At 42.8% G+C, this 23607-nt stretch overlaps 1 protein-coding gene across 1 annotated transcript; it reads left to right on the forward strand.

Annotated features, from left to right (window-relative positions):
• The first annotated feature begins 3022 nt into the window (after window positions 1-3022).
• Window positions 3023-21351, forward strand: PLA2G12A (phospholipase A2 group XIIA). Its single transcript, XM_062199747.1, has 4 exons — window positions 3023-3282; window positions 13422-13498; window positions 15342-15507; window positions 20849-21351. Exons 1-4 carry the CDS (start codon window positions 3093-3095, stop codon window positions 20965-20967), a joined length of 552 nt encoding a protein of 183 aa, XP_062055731.1. The 5' UTR covers window positions 3023-3092; the 3' UTR covers window positions 20968-21351.
• Window positions 21352-23607: the final 2256 nt, after the last annotated feature.

A 23607-nucleotide genomic window follows, 5' to 3' on the forward strand; every position in this document is an offset into this window, starting at 1 on the left:
GGGAAGGATTCTTTGGGTCTTAACTGAATGCAAGCACCAGGTTACCTTCCTACATTCCGCCCATTCTTCGAAGACTTATTCCAGAGCCAGGGGTTTCTCTGGAAGAAGACTTGAAAGAATCTAGCCTGTTTAAGGATTCTGGTGTTGAGGGTGAGTGAGATCTGAGATATTCAAGCCGAACAGCCACACTGTATACAGATGAAAACATCAATATTCCAGAAAGCTAGGGAAATGATCCTGTGTTCCCTTTTCTGAATAGGTTGCAGTGTGCTATACAGCACAAAAAATCTGCAATGTGTGAGCCTTAGTTTGAATACTGTCACCTGACTTCAACTCCACTGGGCACACTCCTCCACTGTAGCAGGAGTTCAAGCCAACTGCAGGCAACCTGGCTAAGGGTCTGAGTTGACACTAAGTCTGCCAGCTCTTCACTAACCCAGCCCCTGGTTGTGCTACATCAGTTCACAGGAAGGGACATCTTTCTGTTTTTAACTGGCCCAAAGGCTACATACATCCTGGTCAAGCTGGGCTCTGAATGTGAGAGGTCTGGTAGATGAGATGCCTGGCCAAGAGTGAGCCCTCGATAAGGAGGATGTAATCCTTAGGAACTCGGTACTGCATTTTTAAAGATTTATTTGTTTGAAAGGCAGAATCACAGAGAAATCGTCCACTTGCTTGTTCACTCCCCAAATGGCTGCAAGAGCCAGGAGTCCAGAAGGGTCTCCCACATGGGTGGCAAGGACCCAATGACTTGGCCATCTTCTAACGCTTTCCCAGGCACATGGGCAGGGAGCTGGATCAGAAGCAAAGCAGATGCTGCCAAGGCAGGCAGGGACTTAACCTGCTGCACCCCAATGCGGGCCACTGTACTCCAAGCTCAGGCAGCTCCTCACAAACACAAAACACCAAACCAGAATCTTGCTAGTCCTTATACAAAGTATGCTTCTATTCCTAACGTTTACGTCATTGCTCTCAATCCATCCAAAAACTGCTGGGATACTAATGCAACCAGATATTTATAGCTCTGGTAAAATGTACTGCAGTCTTTATTTATGGATCCTGCACAGTGCTGGGAAAAATACAGAGAAACGTCACTAGAACTATCAAATTACAAATACCTTGAAAAGAAAAATGGTGATTGCCTTGACTACGATTTTTTTTTTTTTAAATACTGCATTCCAATATAGACTACTGAGTTCCTCACCAGGGAAAGAAATCTGTTGTTTTACTGCCAAACCTCTTCTCCCAGAAAGTCTAAACCAACCTCTAGCTCATCCTTGTTACAGTCAAACACCGCCATGGCCTTGAGGTGACTTTCCCCGGACCCTGCTTGCCATACCCCAAGGTTACAGCGGGCATTAAGACCCAGGGAGGCGCAGCCCGGCCCTTTAACCTGAGAGCTCCTCTCTAAAAGAATCACATTTTCTTTTCTTTCTTTTCTTTTTTTTTTTTTATTGCCACTGTTTTTTTTTTTCTTAACTTTTATTTAATAAATATAAATTTCCAAAGTACAGTTTATGGATTACAATGGCTTCCCCCCCCCATAACTTCCCTCCCACCCGCAACCCTCCCATCTCTCGCTCCCTCTCCCATTCCATTCACATCAAGATTCATTTTCAATTATTTTTATATACAGAAGATCAATTTAGTATATATTAAGATTTCATCAGTTTGCCCCCACACAGAACGAAAAGTGCCAAATACTGTTTGAGCACTAGTCATATCATTAATTCACATTGAACTACACATTAAGGACAGAGATCCTACATGGGGAGTAAGTGCACAGTGACTCCTGTTGTTGACTTAACAAACTGACACTCTTGTTTATGGCGTCAGTTAATCACCCCAGGCCATAGAAGCCTCCCTGAGCTTGCCGACTTTGATCTTATTTCGACAAGGCCATAGTCAAAGCGGAAGTTCTCTCCTCCCTTCAGAGAAAGGTACCTCCTTCTTTGATGGCCTGTTCTTTCCACTGGGATCTCGCAGAGATCTTTCATATAGTTTTGTTTTTTTGTTTTTTTGTTTTTTTTTTTTTTTTTTTTGCCAGAGTGTCTTGGCTTTCTATGCCTAAAATACTCTCATGGGCTCTTCAGCCAGATCCAAATACCTTAAGGGCTGAAGAATCACATTTTCAACTCAAAACTCAGCGGACCTGCCGCGACGCTCCTGGCCTGGGAGCGCCTGAGCTCATTTTCCCAATGTTGTCCAGACCCAGGGAAGCCGAACCCAACAGATCAGAAGTAGGCCACTGCGATTTCGGCTGTTTGGCCCACAGCACCAGCACTTGGAATGCTGTTTTTGTTTTTTGTTTTTGTTTTTGTTTTTTTTTTTTTTTTTTTGCTTTTTCTTTTTGACAGGCGAGTGGACAGTCAGAGAGAGAGACAGAGAGAAAGGTCTTCCTTTTGCCGTTGGTTCACCCTCCAATGGCCGCTGCGGCCGACGCATTGCGACCAGCGCATCTCGCTGATCCGATGGCAGGAGCCAGGTGCTTCTCCTGGTCTCCCATGGGGTGCAGGGCCCAAGGCCTTGGGCCAGCCTCAACTGCACTCCCTGGCCACAGCAGAGAGCTGGCCTGGAAGAGGGGCAGCCGGGACAGAACCGGTGCCCCAACCGGGACTAGAACCCGGGGTGCCGGCGCCGCAGGCGGGGGATTAGCCTAGTGAGCCGCGGCGCCGGCCACTCAGCATGCTTTTAAGAAACACCGATGCCCACCGGCACGCCGACCCACTGCAACCCGACTCCTCAGTCATGAGGCCCCAGAGCCTTGGGAACGCCCGGGCGACCCCGCGGCGGGGCAGACGCCACCGGCCCGCGCGTGCCCGTGACGCACCAGGCTCCGGCGCAGGCGCGCAGGGCCGGACGCGCGCCCAGCAGAGCGGGAGCAGGCGCCGCCTCCACCTGCACGCCGCGGCCGTGCTGAGGCGGCGGTGAGGGCGGGCGGGCCTGCCAGGAAGGAGGCGTGGGCATGGAGGCGGCGGCGGAGCCCAGGGCCGGAGCCGCTGCCTAGGGCGCCCCGGGGCCTCTGTGGGGGCGCGCTCTGCGCGGGGCTCCGGGGGACCCGTGGGACCGGGCGGGACCCGGCGCCGTGCCGGATGGCCTCGCTCGCGCTCCTGCTCCTCCTGGTGGCCGCTGTGGCGTCCCAGGAGCGGGCCCAGACCACCGACTGGCGGGCCACCCTGAAGACCATCAGGAACGGCGTCCACAAGATAGACACGTACCTGAACGCCGCCCTGGACCTCCTGGGAGGCGAGGATGGGCTGTGCCAGTACAAGTGCCGTGACGGTGAGAGGGCCCGCGGGGCCCGCGGGGCCGGCGCTGTCAGGGGCCCTGGGGTGAGGGAGGTCGTGCAGTGTGACAGTGACAGAGGCAAGGCAGTCTGGACGGTGGCCCTGGGCTGAGGAAAAACTGAAACCGCTAACAGTCTTGCCTTGGGATTGGGCAACCTGGCTTACAAATTCGCACTACTACCCTCGGCAGGCGAGAGAGAGCTCGCCTGAGGGTGTCCCCTCTGGTTTGCGCTGCTTCTGAATTACTTTGCATTGGCGATCGCACCAAGTTGCCTAAGAACTTACTGACTTCTGAATCATGGAAATGGAGTGAAAAGGACTGGTTTTAGCTCTACTTTTTGGGTGGGCTGGTGAGTGAGTGAGCTGAGCATACAAAAAAAACAAAAAACAAAACAAAACAAAACAAAAAAAAAACCAGCCGCTCCCCCTAAAAAACCTCAAGAATTGGAAAAGTATGTCTTTCTAGAAAATTGGTATTCAATTTTTTTCCCCTGCAAAGCTACGAAAAGAAATTGCGACCTTTGTACAGACTTTTGTGCCTCCGATTGTTGAGAAAGAGTTCTGATAACTCTTGTAGAAAGTGACCCCTCCTCGTTGGCTGATGCAAATGTGATTGTTCGCGTATTTTTTAAAACTGTAATTCTGATTGAGGACTTGTTTGGTGGAAATGTGAGTAATAATAAACTCGGACATTTCAGCCAGATGCTTCATGGAGCATTTGACTTTTTTGAATGCTTAAATATTTTAAGAGTTTAACAAAAGTACTTGCGCTTCTATTTGGAAGCTGAAAATGTTAAACTAGCACACGTTTCCAGTGAGATCAGCCAAGGTGTGAGGCTAGTTAAAGCTGGCGGCGTAGGGAACTCCATGACTACTGGTAACTCCATAGGTGGACTTAAGAGGAACCTCTACGGTGTAAAACTGTGCTGCCACCTACTGCCTGTAATTCTGAACACAATTTCTAGTTTTGTGTTAGTGGAGGGAAAGAATGAACTCGGTCTAGTAGGCTTGTGAGTGCTGAGCCACCTGTCATTGCTTCCTGTATCTATGCATCGGAAAGTTTTTATCCTTGTAGGAATTTTTAGGAGGAACAAGTGAGTAAGGATTAAATTATAGCCTTTCCTGAAGCAAATGTCATAGTTCTACTTTGTCTTATGCAAGTATGAATCACAACAATGTGTCAGGTGTTCTGCTACTTGGAGATTCATCAGTGAACAAAGCAGAAAATGCCTGACTATGGGGCTTTGATTCTGGTGGCAAGAGAAGATCCATAAAGTAACAAACAAGTAAAATAAGCCAAATATGGAGCATGTGCAGGTGTGTGTGGCAGTGTTGACTGGTACAGCTGGGAAGACAGCGGTGGCAGTGCTGGGCAGGTTACCCTCTTCAAGAAGGTTGTTCAGGGAAGGCCTCACTGAGAATTCGAGAAGAAAGCTGAAAGCAGTGCAGGTGACACTGTGGAGAAAAACCAGGCAAGGTCTAATTTTGGGCCTGAGACGAAGGCAGGATACAGTTGTCATTTAGAGATAGGAAAATGTGGAAGAAGTAAGTCTTCATAAAAATGTATCATGAGTCCAGATTTCTACAGTTTGTTTACATGCATCCTCTGTAGTTAAATGGACACTTTATCCTCTTAAATGATTGTTTTAATCCTTCATTTTACTTAATCTTTTTCATTTCCCATGAGCCTCACAAAATTTCCCATTTGGAATTTAGAGCAAGGTCTTCAGCATCAAAAAAACACAACTGAATTTGTGAATGTAAGAAATGGTATGCTTCAGGAAGAATCCTTTTGTGTGTTGACACGCATTCCCCATTGAGAGGACATGTGGTTCAGAGTCACCATGCTAATAATTCCAGCTTGCTGATAATCATCCTTTTAATTGCTGTTACTTGAGATGTCTCTCTGGAACAATGATGCAGCCTTTCCTATGTTTTGGAATGCAAGTGACCAAATCAGAATCAAATAGAAACACAGATCCCAGAGCTAGGGGAAAATGGTAAGGGGTGGTTTTTCTTGCAAGAAAGAAATCAAGGTAACTTATTATTTTTAAAAAAATTTTTACTGATAGGAATGTTGAGGGGTCAGATTGAAGCCCATGGGCGTGTTGCCTTCAGTGTTTTGCATTCTCTGAGAGACTGGCTTTCTGGAGACTGACTCCCTTACTCTTGGCCATCCTCCCATGGTGGTGGGGAGGAGAACTTGAGCTTTATTGAAAGTTAAGTAGAATTATTTAGGGGAACAGACTTGGTGGTTGCTGACTTTTTTCTTAGCTTTTCTTTCCTGATAGCAGAAAAGATTTGAAGTAGAAAACTTTTCAATTTCCTTTGAAGAATAGAAATCAGTTTGCTTATAAAATGATTTGGAATTATGAATGAGTCATTAATTCATTCAGAGATATATGTCGTAACAGGATCCCTCTGTCTGTTGTGCTGAGAATAAAATGGGTCAAGGGCTGTGGGAGATCGACATAGAGACAGGATAATGAGTGTGAGAGTCCAGACCAAAGACGGTGGTTTGTCTAGGTTGGTAGCAATACAGGAGATAAGTTGTTCGATTTTGGATATATTTTGAAGAGAGAACCTAAAGAATTTGCTAATGACTTGGAAGTAGAGTATAAGTAAAGTAAAAAATTACACCAAAATTTTTGCCTAAGCAACTGGAATTACTGAAATAATGAAGAACGTGGAAATTTAAACGTTAGGAAGAATAATAGCATGCTTATATGCTTTTGCAACTGGTTGAGAGTAGAATAATGATGAGGGAGACTGTTGGAGGGGGTGGGAATTATTGAGTGATATCCTTGGGTAAGCTGGAGGGCTGGGTTCTAGTACATAAAACGAGAGGTTGGCCAAGAGCAATTCCTGTTCATAGGAATGCAGGTGGAGGATGTGGGCACAAATGCCGGTTAGAATGGTCATGTTCAAGGTCTTCTGATTGCCTCAGTGTTCTCATTGAAGTGGGAATCAGGGTCATCAGTTGAGAGAAATGACAGGAGTAGAGCTGTTAGAGATTTGAGGGAGACAGAGTGAGTGGACCAGAAAAATAAAGTAGCATTAAGAGCCCTACGGAGATTAATGATCATGCATTTAAGTTGCATGTGTTTGGGAACACTGGTTGGGATTCTACCACTGAGGTTCCTGTAAAACATAGTGGAAAGATCTTTGTGTGATCCATGAGCCTTCCCCCTGTGCTTCTTATCTACTTCATCTTCTTTCAGATGAAAAAAAAGTCGATCTTTTGGGAAGTATTTACATAAAATTTAGGGGAAAAACTAACTTTGTCTCAATCTAGGCAAATATTTAATTTCCTCTGTTCACACAGATGATAAAACATCAAGAGAAAGTGCCAAGGGAAAGAACTATTGCTTAAGTCAAAAAGTGAAATTAATGAATAGTCTGTCCATGCAGTTATACACAATGAATTTTGTTTATTTTTAAATTCTTATTCCCATTACATTTTTTCCTCTTATTGAGGTTTTGTTTTGTTTTGTGAAAGCTCACACCAGTAGAAGTACTAAATTCTTTTTATGTTCAGCAGATTATAACACCACTTATGACAAAATTGAAAATGATACTAATGCTTTTGTAACTGAATCAATTTAATCTTTAACAAATAATGTTCTATTGTCTTGTGCAAAAATAATTATTTCAATTTAAAGATGAACGTAGAACTTCAGAATACTCTGAAATACTTCAAGAAGCTAGTTACTTCCAAGTTCATAGCTAAAGAATACTTCATTTTTTTCATGCAGTAATTTTTTAGGTGCCCATCTTGTGCCAGGCATGTTCTAGGTGAACCAAAGTTCCTGTCCTCAGTGAAACCAACTGATGTTAATTTGGTTAATAAAAGCTAGAAGAGGGGCTGGCACCATGGCTCACTTGGCTAATCCTCCGCCTGTAGCTCTAGCATCCCATATGGGTACCAGTTCTAGTCCTGGCTGCTTCTCTTCCAATCCAGCTCTCTGCTGTGGCCTGGGAAAGCAGTGGAGGATGGCCCAAGTGCTTGGGCCCCTGCACCCGTGTGGGAGACCGGGAAGAAGCACCTGGCTCCTTGGCTTCAGATCTGCGCAGCTCCAGCCGTTGCGGCCATTTTGGGAGTGAACCAATGGAAGGAAGACCTTTCTCTCTGTCTCTCTCTCTCTCTCACTGTCTGTAACTCTACCTCTCAAATAAATAAATAAAAATCTTTAAAAAAAAATAGCTAGAAGAAAAACAAGGCCAACCTTAGTATGTAGAGTGGATATGGAAATGAGGGGATGCTATTATAGGTGGAGTAAGCAAGGAAGGCCTTGGAGGAAGTGAGTGATGTCAGCAGGGAAGTGAATAATGCTAAGTTGCTTTAAAGGAAACCAAAATCCAAACACACAAACCCTTCTGCAGGTTGTACTTGGGATCTAGCTTTCCCCAGCTTTTATTTCATAGTGTTACTATCTCTGGTTTCCTATACTGGTTCTTTGTCACTCAATTTTATCCACTTCTCTCCTTTGGGTAATTAAAAGCCTCCATTCTCATTTTATACGGTTCAGTCTCATGTACTATCTCAGTTCCTCTTTTTTCCCCTAGGTAGGAATGTCTGTTTCCTGCCTTCATTTGCTTTTTTTTTTTTTTTTTTAACAGGCAGAGTGGACAGTGAGACAGAGAGACAGAGAGAAAGGTCTTCCTTTGCCGTTGGTTCACCCTCCAATGACCACTGCGGATGGCACACCGCACTGATCCGAAGGCAGGAGCCAGTTGCTTCTCCTGGTCTCCCATGGGGTGCAGGGCCCAAGCACTTGGGCCATCCTCCACTGCACTCCCTGGCCACAGCAGAGAGCTGGCCCAGAAGAGGGGCAACCGGGACAGAATCCGGCGCCCCGACCGGAACTAGAACCCAGTGTGCCGGCGCCGCAAGGTGGAGTATTAGCCTGTTGAGCCACGGCGCCGGCCTTCATTTGCTTCTGATTGTTCAAAAGTTTTAGGAAATGAGAAAATGTCTATGTATAAACATATAAACACAGCCATGAACATAACCTGTTTATGAATCACTATCATTACACATCACTGAAATGTCAAGAAGTGTAGTTGTAGACTCAGAATCAAAGAAAAGTCTATGACTTTAGATAAAATACTTTGAGAAGGGAAAACAGAAGTACTGTTGTTGTTACATTAAAGGAAATACTTTCCTGGTTTAAAAGAAAAAAAAAAGACTTGAGAAGAGGATATAGAAATACATATGTCTGGGCCGGTGCCGTGGCTTAACAGGCTAATCCTCCGCCTTGCGGCGCTGGCACACCGGGTTCTAGTCCCGGTTGGGGCCCCGGATTCTATCCCGGTTGCCCCTCTTCCAGGCCAGCTCTCTGCTATGGCCAGGGAGTGCAGTGGAGGATGGCCCAAATCCTTGGGCCCTGCACCCGCATGGGAGACCAGGAGAAGCACCTGGCTCCTGCCTTCGGATCAGCACAATACGCTGGCCGCAGCGGCCATTGGAGGGTGAACCAACGGCAAAAAGGAAGACCTTTCTCTCTGTCTCTCTCTCTCGCTGTCCACTCTGCCTGTCAAAAAAAAAAAATTAATTAATTAATTAAAAAAAAGAAAAGAAATACATATGTCTTTAAACTCTCCGCCTCTATCGGTTGTCTGAGGGTAGTAATCTTCTATCCCTATGGAAATCTGGAGACTGGCACACGGGAGGGGAATGTACAAGGTTTCCAAAAAGTTGAGAACAGGGGCTGGTATTTGGCCCAGCAGTTAACACACCTGAGTTGAGTCACAGCACCACTCCCTATTCCAGCTTCCTGCTGCTGGGCACCCAGGGAGGCTGCAGGTGGAAGCTCATGTACAAGAGTCTCTGCCATCTGCATGACTGCATTGAGTTCCTGGCTCATGGCTTTGGCATCACGAAACCCTGACTGTTGTGGGCATTTGAGGAGTAAACCAGCAGATAGTAGCTCTCTGTCTCTCTCTCTGTCTCTCTCTCTCTCTCTCTCTCTCTCTCTCTCTCTCTCTCTATATATATATATATATATATATATATATATATATTTAAGTTGAAAACATAAGGTAAACAATATGTTAGTTACAATTTTAAATAATACCCGCCATGTGTTTTTCTTTATCCTCTGACATCTTTTTAGGTGATAGACTTCTAAATTTAAAACAGTAAGTCCAACTGTTAACCTAAAAAGTAGACATAGTAAATAACTTGCTTTTCCTGTTTCCAGACTTTTTGAATACTGTATGGTGCATTTAATTTACTTTTTACAGATTAACAGTTTGACCCATTGCTTAATATATATCTCTAGATAAGTTTCTAAATGTTTTATTTTAATTTTTTTAAAGATTTATTTATTTGAAAGTCAGAGTTAGAGAAGGAGAGGCAGAGAGAGAGAGAGGGAGGGAGGGAGGGAGGGAGGGAGGGAGGGAGGGAGAGATCTTCCATCTGGTAGTTCACTCCCCAGTTGGCCACAACAGCCGGAGCTGCAATGGCAGGAGCCAGAAGCTTCTTCCCACATGAGTACAAGTGCCCAAGGACTTGAGCCATCCTCCACTGCTTTCCCAGGCCACAGCAGAGTACCCATGTGGGATGCCGGCACTCAGGTGGAGGCTTTACCTGCTATGCCACAGCACTGACCCCAATGTTTTAAACATTTTATTAAAATGCTGACGAGAACTGGCCGGCGCCGCGGCTCACTAGGCTAATCCTCTGCCTGCGGTGCTGGTACTCCAGGTTCTAGTCCTGGTCAGGGTGCCGAATTCTGTCCCGGTTGCTCCTCTTCCAGTCCAGCTCTCTGCTATGGCTCTCTCTCTCACTGTCTAACTCTGCCTGTCAAAAAAAAAAAAAAAGAAGAAGAAGAAGAAAAAGAAGATTAAATACAAAAAAAAAAAAATGCTGACGAGAGCTTAATGATGAGGTATAAGGAATTGGACTGTGTTCTATAATAATATAGTGGTGGTCCAGCCTCTTTTCTCTGATGAGTTCTGTAGTGTGGTAAGACAAAGAAGACCATAGATAAAATGTGTCATTTTTCATGGTATATCTATGAGAAATGTAGACTGGGTAGACTTGATTTAGGTGCCTTCATAATCAGTTGAGTAGTCTACCCAAAGAGTTGGGTTAATGACTCATGGCTGCTTATGGCAAGGGCTCATCTGTAGAAGATGTTGATCCCCTTTGTCCTGGTTAATGTGTATGCCTCAAGTTTTGAATTCAGGGACCACTGGGAAAATAGCTCTTGATTTAAAATCTGAGCAGTCCTGGATGATGACCTAAAAATAGCAAAACTCCTTCTGTTTCTCTCTCTGTAACTCCGCCTTTCAAATAAATAAATAAATATTTTTTAAAAATAAAATAAAATGAGGATGGTGCTGTGGCACAGAGGGTTAAAGCCCCGGCCTGTGGTGCTGGCATCCCATGTGGGCACTGGTTCAGGTCCCAGCTGCTCCACTTCCGATCCAGCTCTCTGCTATGGCCTAGGAAAGCAGTAGAAGATGGCCTAAATCCTTGGGCCCCTACACCCACATAGGAGATCCAGAAGAAGCTCCTGGCTCCTGGCTTCAGATCAGCTCAGCTCTCGCTGTTGTGGTCATTTGGGGAGTGAACCACAGGATGGAAGACATCTCTCTCTGGCTCTACCTCTCCTTGTAACTCTATCTTTAAAAATAAAATAAAATAAATCTTTAAAAAATAAATAAACAAAATAAAATAAAATTTAAAAAAGGCCAGTGCTGTGGTGCGGTGAGTTAATTGTTCCATATTGGCTGCTGCTCCACTTCCAATCCAGCTCCCTGCCTGGGAAAGCAGCAGAAGATGGCCGGGTCCTGGGGCTCCTGTACCCATATGGGAGACCCAGAGGAATCTCCTTGCTCCTGGCTCTAGCCTGGCCCACCCCTGGCTACTGTGGCCATTTGGGGAATGAACCAGCATATAGAGGATCTCCTTCTCTCTGTCTTGCCTTCTCTCTCCCTCTGTGATTCTGCCTTTCAAATAAATAAATAAATGTTTTCAAAAAATGAAACTAGCGAGGTAGAATTATATTGTCTTTTATTTAGTCTCAAAAATAAAGTGGCAGAAATGCTAAGCCTCTAGAGGTAGATTTGAAAAATTTCATTTCAGAAAGAATTAATGATTTTTACTACTGTCTGGTGTGTGTTAGCAGTTAGACAGCTGAAAAGCATGCTAACAGTCTTAGGCTGTGTTAATGTAAGTGGTTTATTAGCTCAAAAGGGTAAAAGGTCCATTATACTTGATGATGTTCAGTTTAGGTACCATATTTTATTTTAAAAAATTTGTTTTATTTAAAAGGCAGAGTGGGGGCCGGCGCTATGACGTAGCAGGTAAAGTCACTGCATGCAGTGCTGGCATCCCATATGGGCACCGGTTCGAGTCCCAGCTGCTCCACTTCTGATCCAGCTCTCTGCTAAGGCCTGGGAAAGCAGTAGAAGATGGCCCAAGTCCTTGGGACCCTGCAGCCACTTGGGAGACCTGGAGGAAGCTCCTTGCTCCTGGCTTCAGATCAGCTCAGCTCCAGCTGTTGTAGCCATTTGGGGAGTGAACAGCAGATGGAAGACCTCTCTCTCTCTCTCTCTCTCTCTCTGGCTCTGGCTCTATGTAACCCTGCCTTTCAAATAAATTTTTTTTAAAAATCTTAAAAAAAAAAAACAAGAAAAGGCATGGGGCCAGCACTGTAGCGTAGCAGATGAAGCTGCCGACTGCAGTGCTGACAGCCCATATGGGCCCCAGTTAGAGTCCCGGCTGCTCTACTTTTGATCCAGCTCTCTGCTAAGGCCTGGGAGAGCAGTGGAGGATGGCCCGGGTCATCCTGGAGCCTGGAGAAGGCTCCTGGCTCCTGGCTTCGGATCAGCCCAGTTCTAGCTGTTGCGCCCAACTGGGGAGTGAACCAGTGGATGGAAGACCTCTCTCTCTCTCTGCCTCTCCTCTCTCTGTGTAACTCTGACTTTCAAGTAAATAAATAAATCTTTTAAAAAAAAAAGGATATAGAAGAAAAGTATTCAAAACGTCTACCTTTTGGTTTACACCCCACATGGTCGCAATGGCCAGGCTGAAGCCAGGTCCCAGGAACTCCATATGGATCTTCGACATGGGTGGCTGGGGCCCATGGACTTGGGCCATCATACACTGCTTTCCCATGCATATCAGCAGTATCAGCAGGGAGCTGGATCAGGACTGGAGCAGCCAGGACTCAGACCAGCACTCCGATATGAGATACTGGTGTTCAGGTGGTGTTCATTGTCTCACAATTCTGGCCCCTGGATGCCACATTTTAAAGAAATGTGACAAACTAGAAGTGAACAGTTTTTGGAGGCTGCTGAATATTTGGTGAACACAAATTCAAAAGAGACTGAAGGATAGACAACAGTACCATCTTATTTGTAATGAGTATTATAACTGCTATGAGGTTCAGCCTTCCAAGTCTTTGTGCTCAGTATTCATTCATTTATTCATTGCTCAGTAAATATTTATATGCGAAACTGACCGTATGCCAGGCACTGTTTCAGCCACTGGGGTTACAAAACAGACAAAAACTTCCTGCCCTCAGGGAGTTTGCATTTTACCATGGCAAGACAGATAAAAAAATAAATAGATTAGTGATGTTAGTATGTTAGAAATCATATATGCCACAGAATGGTGTGGTCAGGGAAGACCTTGCTGAGAACATGAATGTCTTAGTCTGGCCTGATGTAAACCAGGTTGCTTATAAGCAGTAGAACTGTGTTCCTCATATTTCTGGAAGCTGGGGAGTACAAGATCAGGGCACCAGCAGACTCACAGTCTGGTGAAGACCTACTTCCTGGTTCATAGAATGGTGCCTTCTCACTGTGTTGTCACACAGCTGGCGGGCCAGGCAGCCCTCTGGACCTCTTTTGTAAGAACACTATTCCAGGGTTCGAGCCTTATCTCCTCCCAGTGATTCCACCAACTGATACCATCACATTAGTCTCAACATTTATGGATTTGGTGATTGGGGGTGGGCAAGGAGTCACAAACATTCAAACCATAGGCATATTCACTGATGTCAACCTCCAAAAAATATTAACTATTTTGAAGGCTAGTACATTGTGGATATTTTTGAGTATGTTTTTTTATTTCTATCATATTTGACAAATAATTATGAAATTGTTTATGTTTTATAGGATCTAAGCCATTCCCACGTTATGGTTATAAACCCTCCCCACCAAATGGATGTGGTTCTCCATTGTTTGGTGTTCATGTAAGTATTGTATTTTTGGTTTTGTTTTTCTTTTAGATTTATTTATTTATTTATTTACATGAAGGGCAGAGTAACAGAAACAAAAAGGGACAGAATGGTGGAGAGAGAGAGAGAAGAGAGATTGATCTTCTATCTTCCATTCACTGGTTCATTCTCCAGATAGTTCTACCAGCCAGGACTGGGCCAGGCTGGAACCAGGATCCTAGAACTCCATCTTGGTCTCCCACATGGGTGGCAGGGGCCTAAGTATTTGGGCCATCATCCTCTGCCTTCTGGAACCATTAGCAAGAAACTTGATTGGCAGTAGAACAGCATTGCAAAGTGGAATGATGGCGTTATAAGCAGCAGCTTAACCTGCTGCACCACACCACAGACTCTGGCATTGTTTTTTATTTGCTAAATTTTATGACTGGTAGGCTGTGTAATTCTTTGGATCACACAGGACTATCAGTGTATTCTCAGGTTTACAAATAATTTCGCTTGCTGTAATGGTGACCAGGTTTATTACATTATTTTATGGAAAAATTTCTAATAACTCCTAACAAAATTAAATGGAGTAAAATTAATGTTTTATTTTTGGATCTTGTAGATGTTAATACCATTTAAATGGTATTTCCTAATGTCACAAACATGGCTCAAAGGTTCAGAGTACAGGGACGCGTGTTATAGTACAGTGGGTTAAGCCACTGCTTGGGACACCCATATTCTGTATTGGAGTGCCTGAAATCGATTCCTGCCTCTGCTTCAGATCCAGCTTCCTACTAATATGCACCTTGGGAGTCAACAGATGATGGGCCTGCCACCCATATAGAAAACTCAGATGGAGTTCTTGGCTCCTGGCTTCAGCTTGGCCCAGCTGCAGCTGTTGGAGGCATTTGGGGAGTGAACCAAGAGATGAAAGATCACTCTTTCTGTCCCTCACTCTGCCTTTTAAAAAAATTTAAAAAAAATTAAACTTTTACAATAAGTTTAGAGTACAGAATTAATACTACTTAAGGGAGAAAAAGTAAGAGAATACTTCTTAAAATTCATAGAAAAATGGAATTTAAAGGTAAGTTTATTTTGGTACCAAAAACATTTGAAATTGATGCATAGTTTGATCATAATACATGTTTTTCATGAACTTTTCAAAAATGTTTGCATTGAAACAAACATCTTTAATTCCATTTCCCATTAACTTTTTGATGTGCCCTCATATGGATGAAGCATGTTTTCTATACTAAAACCAGGTCCAGTGAGAGTAGCAGTGTGGCTGTAAGGAAGACTAGATCAGAGCCTGGAATTATGGGGAAGAAAGTTTATGAGTATGATTCCCAGACAAAAGAGTTTGGTGAATAAAGTTATCTTAAAGATAAGCTATAGGTTCAAAATAACAGTTTCCTTATGGAATGAATATGTACTTTAAAGCTTAAAAAACAAAAAATATTTAGTTGTAAGCACTTAGCAGTTCTTTGTAACATTTCATGAAAAACACATTTTATTTAGGAAGGTGGAGCATGAAACACTGAACTGTCCAAAAATCACACTTTTCTAGCCCTGGGATTAATTTTTTAATGCCTTAGCCTTATATATCTGTTTTAAAATTGTATTTTGTTTTTTTGACAGTAGGAAGTGTTTATTATTGGCAGATAACTGAGTGTTCTAGCATTGCAAGAAGGAAGCAGTGATACATAGCTGAGACGAGACATAGCTGAGATGTGTATAAGAAGGGATTGATAACATAGGAAACGTTTGTAGGAAGAATTAAATTCTTACTTCTTTCTATTAAGTCTGTTTCAGTACAGTACTTCGGCAGACGAGTTTGCTGTTACTTGACAATAACCCATTCAAATGCCTCTTGCAGCTTAACATTGGCATCCCTTCCCTGACAAAGTGCTGCAACCAACATGATAGGTGCTACGAGACATGTGGCAAAAGCAAGAACGACTGTGATGAGGAGTTCCAGTATTGCCTCTCCAAAATTTGCCGAGACGTGCAGAAAACACTAGGACTAGCTCAGCATGTTCAGGGTAAGGACAGTCCGGTGGGTTGGAGGTGATTGCAGTTTTCAAAGTTTCATTGAATGCCTTATGTTTTAGTATGGGATTTACCAATAGAAATCATTCAGAAAGTTCATGGAGGGTCGGATATTTGGCCTAGCAGTTAAAACATCAGTTAAGATGGCTGTGTTGCCATCAGAAAGATCATTCACACAGACTAAGTGGGATTTCTCCCTGGCATTCAGGCAGGGATGGTTCAACATACACAAATCAAAAATGTGATACATGAGGCTGGTGCTGTGGCATAGCGGGTGAGGCTGCCAACTGCAGTGCCAGCATCCCATGTGGGCATCAGTTCAACTCCTGGCTGCTTCACTTCTGATCCAGTTCTCTGCTATGGCCTGGAAAAGTGGTAGAAGGCAGTCCAAGTCCTTGGGCCCCTGAACCCCCATGGAGACCTGCAAGAGGCTTCAGGCTCCTAGCTTTGGATTGGCTCATCTCCTGCTGTTGCGGCCATTTGGAGATTTAACCAGCAGACAGAAGATGTCTCTCTTTCTCTCTCTGCTTCTGCCTCTCTATAACTCTGCCTTTCAAGTAAATAAATAACTCTTTTTTAAAAAAATTAATATATCAGCCAGCACCGCGGCTCACTTGGCTAATCCTCCACCTATGGCGCTGGTACCCCGGGTTCTAGTCCCGGTTGGGGAGCCGATTCTGTCCCGGTTGCTCCTCTTCCAGTCCAGCTCTCTGCTGTGGCCCGGGAGTGCAGTGGAGGATGGCCCAAGTGCTTGGGCCCTGCACCCACATGGGAGACCAGGAGGAAGCACCTGGCTCCTGGCTTCGGATCAGCACAGCGTGCCAGCTGTAGCGGCCATTTGGGGGGTGAACCAATGGAAGGAAGACCTTTCTCTCTGTCTCTCTCTCTCACTGTCTAACTCTGCAAGTCAAAAAAAATTAATATATAATATTAACAAATTGAAAAATAGAAACATGATTGTCTCAACAGATGCAGAGAAAGCATTTGATAAAACATAACATCTTGGCTGGCGCCATGGCTCAATAGGCTAATCCTCCGCCTTGCGGCGCCGGCACACCAGGTTCTAGTCCCGGTCGGGGCACCGGTTCTGTCCCAGTTGCCCCTCTTCCAGGCAAGCTCTCTGCTGTGGCCCGGGAGTGCAGTGGAGCATGGCCCAAGTGCTTGGGCCCTGCACCCCATGGGAGACCAGGAGAAGCACCTGGCTCCTGCCTTCGGATCAGCGTGGTGCACTGGCTGCAGTGCGTCGGCCGCGGTGGCCATTGGAGGGTGAACCAATGGCAAAAGGAAGACCTTTCTCTCTGTCTCTCTCTCTCTCTCACTGTCCACTCTGCCTGTCAAAAAAAAAAAAAAAATACATATAAAAGAAGAAAAAACAACATAGTTTCATGATAAAAACCTTATGCAAATTGGGTATAGAAGGAACATTCTTAACACAATCAAGGCAATATATGACAAACCAACAACCAGCATCATATTGAATGGGGAAATGTTGGAAGCATTCCCAGTAAGATCCAGTACCTGACAAGGATGCCCACTTTCACCATTGCTATTTAGTAAAGTCCTTGAAGTTTTAGCCAGAGCCATTAGGCAACAAAGAGAAATCAAAGGGATACAAATTGGAAAAGAGGAAGTCCCTGTTTGCATGATCCTATAGAGAGAGAAATCAAAAGACTCCGCTAGGAAACTACTGGAACTCATAAAGAAATTTGGCAAAGTTGCACACAAATCAATATCCTTTCTATACAGACAATGGCATGGCTGGAAAAGAACTTGTAAGATCAGCACTGTTCACAATGGTTAGAAAAAAATTTTAAATACCTTGGAATAAATTTAACTAAGGATGTACAAGAACTCTACAATGAAAATTACAAAACATTAAAGAAAGAAATAGAAGAAGATACCAAAAAATGCAAAAATTTCCATATTCATGGGTTGGAAAAATAGTATCATCAGAATGTCCATACTATCCAAACAATGTACAGGTTCATTGCAATAACCAGGATACATAAGGAACACAAGAAACCTAAAGCAACAAAATAAGCAACCCAGTTAAAAATGGGTTAAGGATATTAGCAGGCATTTTTCAAAGGTTGAAATATGGATGGCCAGCAAACACATTAAAAAAAGTTCAGGGGGCTGGCACTGTGGTGTAGCAGGTAAAGCCTCCACCTGCAGTGCCGGCATCCCATATGGGTGCTGGTTCAAGTGCCGTCACTCCACTTCTGATCCAGCTCTCTGCTATGGCCTGGGAAAGCAGTGGAGGATGGCCCAAGTCCTTTTGCCCCTGCACTCTTGTGGAAAACCCAGAGGAAGCCCCTGGCTCCTTGCTTTGGATTGGCACAGCTCCGGCCATTGCAGCCATCTGGGGAGTGAACCAGCAGATGGAAGATCTCTCTCTCTCTCTCTCTCTCTCTCTCTCTCTGCCTTTGCCTCTCTGTAACTCTGCCTTTCAAATAAATAAATAAATTTTTTTTAAAAAAATAAAAAATGCTCAGGATCACTAGCCATCAGGGAAGTGCAAATCAAAACCACTTGAGATTTTACCTCCCCCCAGTTAGAATAGCTATCATCCAAAAATCAAAAAACAATAAATTCTGGTGAGGATATGAGGGAAAAGGTACCCTAATCCACTGCTGGTGGGAAGGTAAGCTAGTACAGTCATTGTAGAAGACACTATAGAGATTCCTCAGAAATCTGAAAATGGATCTGCCATATGACTCCTGGGAATTTACCCAAACAAAATGAAATAAGCATATGCAAGAGTTAATCTGTACCGTCATGTTTATTGCAGTTCAGTTCACAGTAGCTAAGATATGGAATCAACCCAGATGTCGATCAGCTGATGACTGGATAAGGAAAATGTGGTATATATACTCTGGAATACTACTCAGCCATAAAAAAGAATGAAATCCTGCCTTTTGCAACAAAATAGACATAACTAGAAACCATTTTGCTTAGTGAAATAAGCCAGTCCCAAAAAGACAAATATATGTTTTCCTTGATTTGTATTAACTAATATACAGAGTACAAAAAAATGTAATGAATATAAGGGAAATTGACATTTTACGATTAGATTGTTGTGTACAGACCTTGTCTGTACTCAAGGAACAGCAAATTTTTTTTACTTACTACTTGTGGAATTCTTTATTTAGTAGAGGTTTAAGCTTGTGATTATAAAATAAACTGAAAGTATGTCACTGTAGAAATTAAAAGAAAAAATAAGGAAGGAGGAGGGAAGGTGGGAGTTTGGGTAGAAAGGAGGGTAGGGTGGAAGTATCATTATGCTCTTAAATCATCTGTATATATGAAAATTGTTCACCTTATATAAATAAAAAATTTTTAAAAGAAATAAGATGCAAATTAAAAAAAAAAAAAGATGCCTGTGTTGCATATCAGCAGAGTGCCTCAGTTCAAGTCCCAACTCCACTCCCAATTACTGCTTCCCACTAATGCATGCCCTGGGAGATTGTGGCAATGGCTCAAGTAACTGGATTCCTGCCACTACGGGGAAACCTGGGTTGAGTTCACAGCTCCTTGCATTGGCCTGGCCCACGCCTGACTTGGCAGGCATTTGGGGAGTGACCAAACTCAAGTACCAGAGCTATGTCTGTCTCTGTCTGCCTCTCAAATAAATAAAAATAATTGAAAAATTTAAAAAGTTTGTAGAAAAGTATAATTGAAAGATACATTTATTTTGGTGCAAAAAAATTTTGAAATCCTTGCAGTTTTTCCTAATATGCATTTTCATGAACTTTTGGATGTGTTTCAAATTTTTTTGTACCAAAATATAGTTTTCTTTAATTCTGTTGATCAAAAAACTTTTTAAATACCCTATTATTATCTGTTGCTATACAGCCTCTTCAATTTCCTGAGGTAGGGGCTGATTATTTTGTAATCCACAATAACGGTCAAAAAAGCCAAAAGTGTAGGAAACAAACACTGGGAGGGAGGATCTAAGATAGAGAAAGATAAGAATTCATGCACTTTGCTCCCTGGATTCTCTAATCATTGAGAAACTAAAGCTCAAAACCCGGATCTGGTAGTCTTGGTCTTCCATCTGCTGGTTCACTCCCCAAATGGCAGAAAGGGGCACAGCTGAGCTGATCTGAAGCCAGGAGCTTCTTCCAGTCTCCCATGTGATTGCAGGGGCCCAGGGACTTGAGCCATCTTTCACTGCTTTCCCAGGCACATCAGCAGGGAGCTAGATCAGAAGTGAAGCAGCCGGGAACTGAACTAGCACCCAAGTGGGATGCTGGCTCTGCAGCCCAGGACTTTAACCTGCTTTACCACAGCACCGGCCCCTGAGTGAATGATCTTTCTAATGTGTTGTTAGATTCAATTAGCTCATATTTTGTTGAGGATTTTTACATCGATGTTCATCAGAGATATTGGTTTATAGTTCTCGTTCTCTGTTGTTTTCTTTTTCTGGTTCAGGAATTAAGGTGATGCTGGCTTCATAGAAGGAGTTTGGTTGGGTTCCCTCCCTTTCAATTGTTTTGAAGAGCTTGAGAAGAATTGGAATTAGTTCTTTAAAAGTCTGGTAGAATTTAGCAGTGAAGTCATCCATTCCTGGGCTTTTCCTTGTTGAGAGAGTCTTTATTATGGATTCAGTCTCTGTCATGTTTATTGGTCTGTTTAGGTTTTATATGTCTTCATGACTCAATTTTGGTAGATTGTGTGTACACAGGAATCTATCCATTTCATCTGTATTTTCCAATGTGTTGGCATACAGTTCTCTTTAGTAATTCCTGATGATTCTTTCTATTTCTGTGGTTTCTGTTGTTGCATTTCCTTGTTCATTTCTGATTCTAATGATTTGGGTCTTCTCTCTTTTTTTTTTTTTTTTTTTTTTTGGTTAGTTGGGCCAGTGGTGTACTGATTTTGTTTATTTTTTCAAAAACTAGCTCATCGTTTCACTGATCTTTTGTATTTTTATGTTTTAATTTTCTTTATTCTCTAATTTTAATTCTTTCTTTCCTCCTACTAATAGTGATTATATTTTCCAGATAAATGGAAAGTTAACACTGATTAACTGATCAGGACTGTTGATAAAGATTATTACTTGTCTAGTGCAAAAGGTTGGGTTGAACACTTGGATAAAAACACAATGCAAGATCCATATACAGAAATTAATACTGAAAGTCTCCAGATGTGTGTGTGATTTTACAGAGGTCTAGGCACTTTTTTCCTCTATGAGTTTGGGATGACACTCACCTAATACAGGTGATTAAGCTTACTCGAGACGTGCTTGACCTTGTGCTTTAGCATGTAACAGGTGAAAGGAGGACGATGGTTTGCAGTTTCCCGATGGTCATCGCATTTCTTTCTTTGCAGCATGTGAAACAACAGTGGAGCTCTTGTTTGACAGTGTCATACACTTGGGCTGTAAACCATACCTGGACAGCCAGCGAGCTGCATGCACATGTCGCTATGAAGAAAAAACCGACCTTTGAAGAAGATACTGACAGCTGGTGACAGATGAGGATGGAAGAGATAACCTTGAGCAAAGAAGCAGTGTTCATACGGCATGAAGATGTCTTTTTTGTATGTGAAAGGATTAAGACTTTACAGGACTTCAGCCAGATCCGAATGCCTTAAGGGCTGATTCTGAGGACTTTATATTTTGATGTTAATGCATCAAGTGAAAAAAAATGGGGTTGTGAAGAGGGCATGCCTGCCTTCCCAGGTATTGTCCTGGTCATTGTTGCCTTTGTGTGCCAGATGCCTTGGTCAGTCTCAAAAACAGGTGTATGTTAAGGAGAAAATTTCTGGAAAGAAGAGTATATAACAATTTTTGCAACCACATTTACAAAAAAATAGAACAAATTTAAAATCCATTATAACGTCTGTTCAATATTATCTGATTTGGAACTATGGGAAATCTTGGTCTACTATGAAATTTTGAATACACATTTATGCCTGGAAGAGACTGAGTTTATTTTCCCTCTGTTTTAATTACACATAATAATGGATTGCCATGTCTCTGTAGCCCATTGAGCATATGAGTAAGTCACACTTCCTTTAGGCCTAGTAATAAGGACAAGTTTCCGTGTCTGTTTTTCTTGTAAAATTGGACTCTCTGGTGGCAGTCTCTAGGGGCAAACCCAGGATACCTAAGTAGAAAGGTAATAGAAGGTGAGGTGAACTGGTTCAGAAGCACAGCCACTCCCATTTTATGAACCACTTGTGTGACAAATGTCATCTTTTGCTATATCCTTTGCCTAAATTAGAGAAAAAAATGGACTTTATGTTTTAACATAACACACATTACAGCACTTACGTGCTTGTATGCTTTGATGTTTATTTTCTAGCATGTGTTCCTCATAGTAGATTCAGGGAGATTTTTAAGACTGTAACATTTTAACCAGTTGTGGTATGAATAAAAATTATTCTTGGTTTTTTTTTAAGATTTATTTTATTTATTTCAAAGGCAGAATAATAGAGGGGAATAGAGAGAGAGATCTTCTGTCTTACTGGTTCACTTTCTGAATAGCCACAACATGTAGGGCTGGGCCAAGCTGAAGCCAGGAGCTGGAACTCCATCTGAGTCTTTCATATGGGTGTAGGGGCCCAAGCACCTGGGCCATCTTCCAGTGCTTTCCCAGGCACATTAGCTGGGAGCTGGATTAGAAGCAGAGCAGCTAGGACTGCAGCTGGCTCTCTGATCTGGGAAGCCTGCATTGCAGGCAGGTGCTTATTCCCATGTACCACAGTGCAGGCTCCCTCACCCCTTAATTTTTTTTTTTAAGTCTTCAGTTGTAGTATCAAAGGAGATGTAAGCAGGAAGATACAGATAGCTATCTATTATTGGCCTCTTACGTACATTTAAAATTCACATTTAAGAATAAATCCCAAAACTTCAGCTGTCTCTAAAAATACTGAAAACTTTCCAATCCCTTTGAGTGCTTAGCTATGTTCTCATACTGCTCTTTGCTTCCACTAGTTGTTGATTTTTCCTAGCCCATGATGCCAAGCTAGATGTAAAGTGCTTGGAGTGAGAGAAGGACACCACATAAGGAGAGGTAGGTCTTTGTTAGGTCATTATAGGCAGCACTGGGCAGAAGGAAAAATCTGTGTTCCAGAGGAAAGACCATGTTCCTAACATTGAATAAATGCCATTGCTGGGAACCTAGTATCTTCTGAAATTTGAGATGCTGGCAGCCATTCTGCTAAGAAATGTAGCCTCCATTACACATGGCAAGTGTGGCTAAGTGAGCAAAATGGTCTCCAGTTTGCAAGTTTTAACTCTTAATTAAATTTTTATTTCAGATTTTTATAAAAGGTAGAGTTTTATAAGCCATTGTTAATATTTAATCTTTATTATTTATTACTGAAATAGTTGACCAAGTAACTGTAAGTTATAATGAATTCATGGATTTTCTCAACAGCATTGGCATTCTCAAGAAGACAAACTCAGAGTGTCTATAAAATACTTAATTCATGGTCATAAGCTATGCAAAAATTAGAAGGAACAGGTTTTTTTTTTTTTTTTTTTTTTTTTAACTTTTATTTAATGAATATAAATTTCCAGTGTACAGCTTATGGATTACAATGGCTTCCCGCCCCCCATAACTTCCCTCCCACCCGCAACCCTCCCCTCTCCCGCTCCCGCTCCCCTTGCATTTGCACCAAGATTCATTTTCAATTCTCCTTATATACAGAAGATCAATTTAGTATAAAGATTTCAACAGTTTGCACCCACATAGAAACACAAAGTGAAACATACTGTTTGAGTACTAGTTATAGCATTAAATCACAATGTACAGCACATTAAGGACAGAGATCCCACATGAGGAGCAAGTGCACAGTGGCTCCTGTTGTTGACCCAACAAATTGACACTCTAGTTTATGGCGCCAGTAACCATCCTAGGCTGTCGTCATGAGTTGCCAAGGCTATGGAAGCCTTCCAAGTTTGCCGACTCTGATCATATTTAGACAAGGTCATAAAAGACAGAGTGAGGATAGTAACCAATGATCCTAAGAGTGGCATTTACCAGGTTTGAACAATTATACAGCATTAAGTGGGGAAGAGGACCATCAGTACACACATGTTGGGAGTAGAGTCATTGGTGGTAGAGTAGAGGTTATGATTA

This window comes from Lepus europaeus, chromosome 8 (genome assembly GCF_033115175.1).
Source record: "Lepus europaeus isolate LE1 chromosome 8, mLepTim1.pri, whole genome shotgun sequence".
In the NCBI taxonomy this organism is placed as follows: Eukaryota; Metazoa; Chordata; class Mammalia; order Lagomorpha; family Leporidae; genus Lepus; species Lepus europaeus.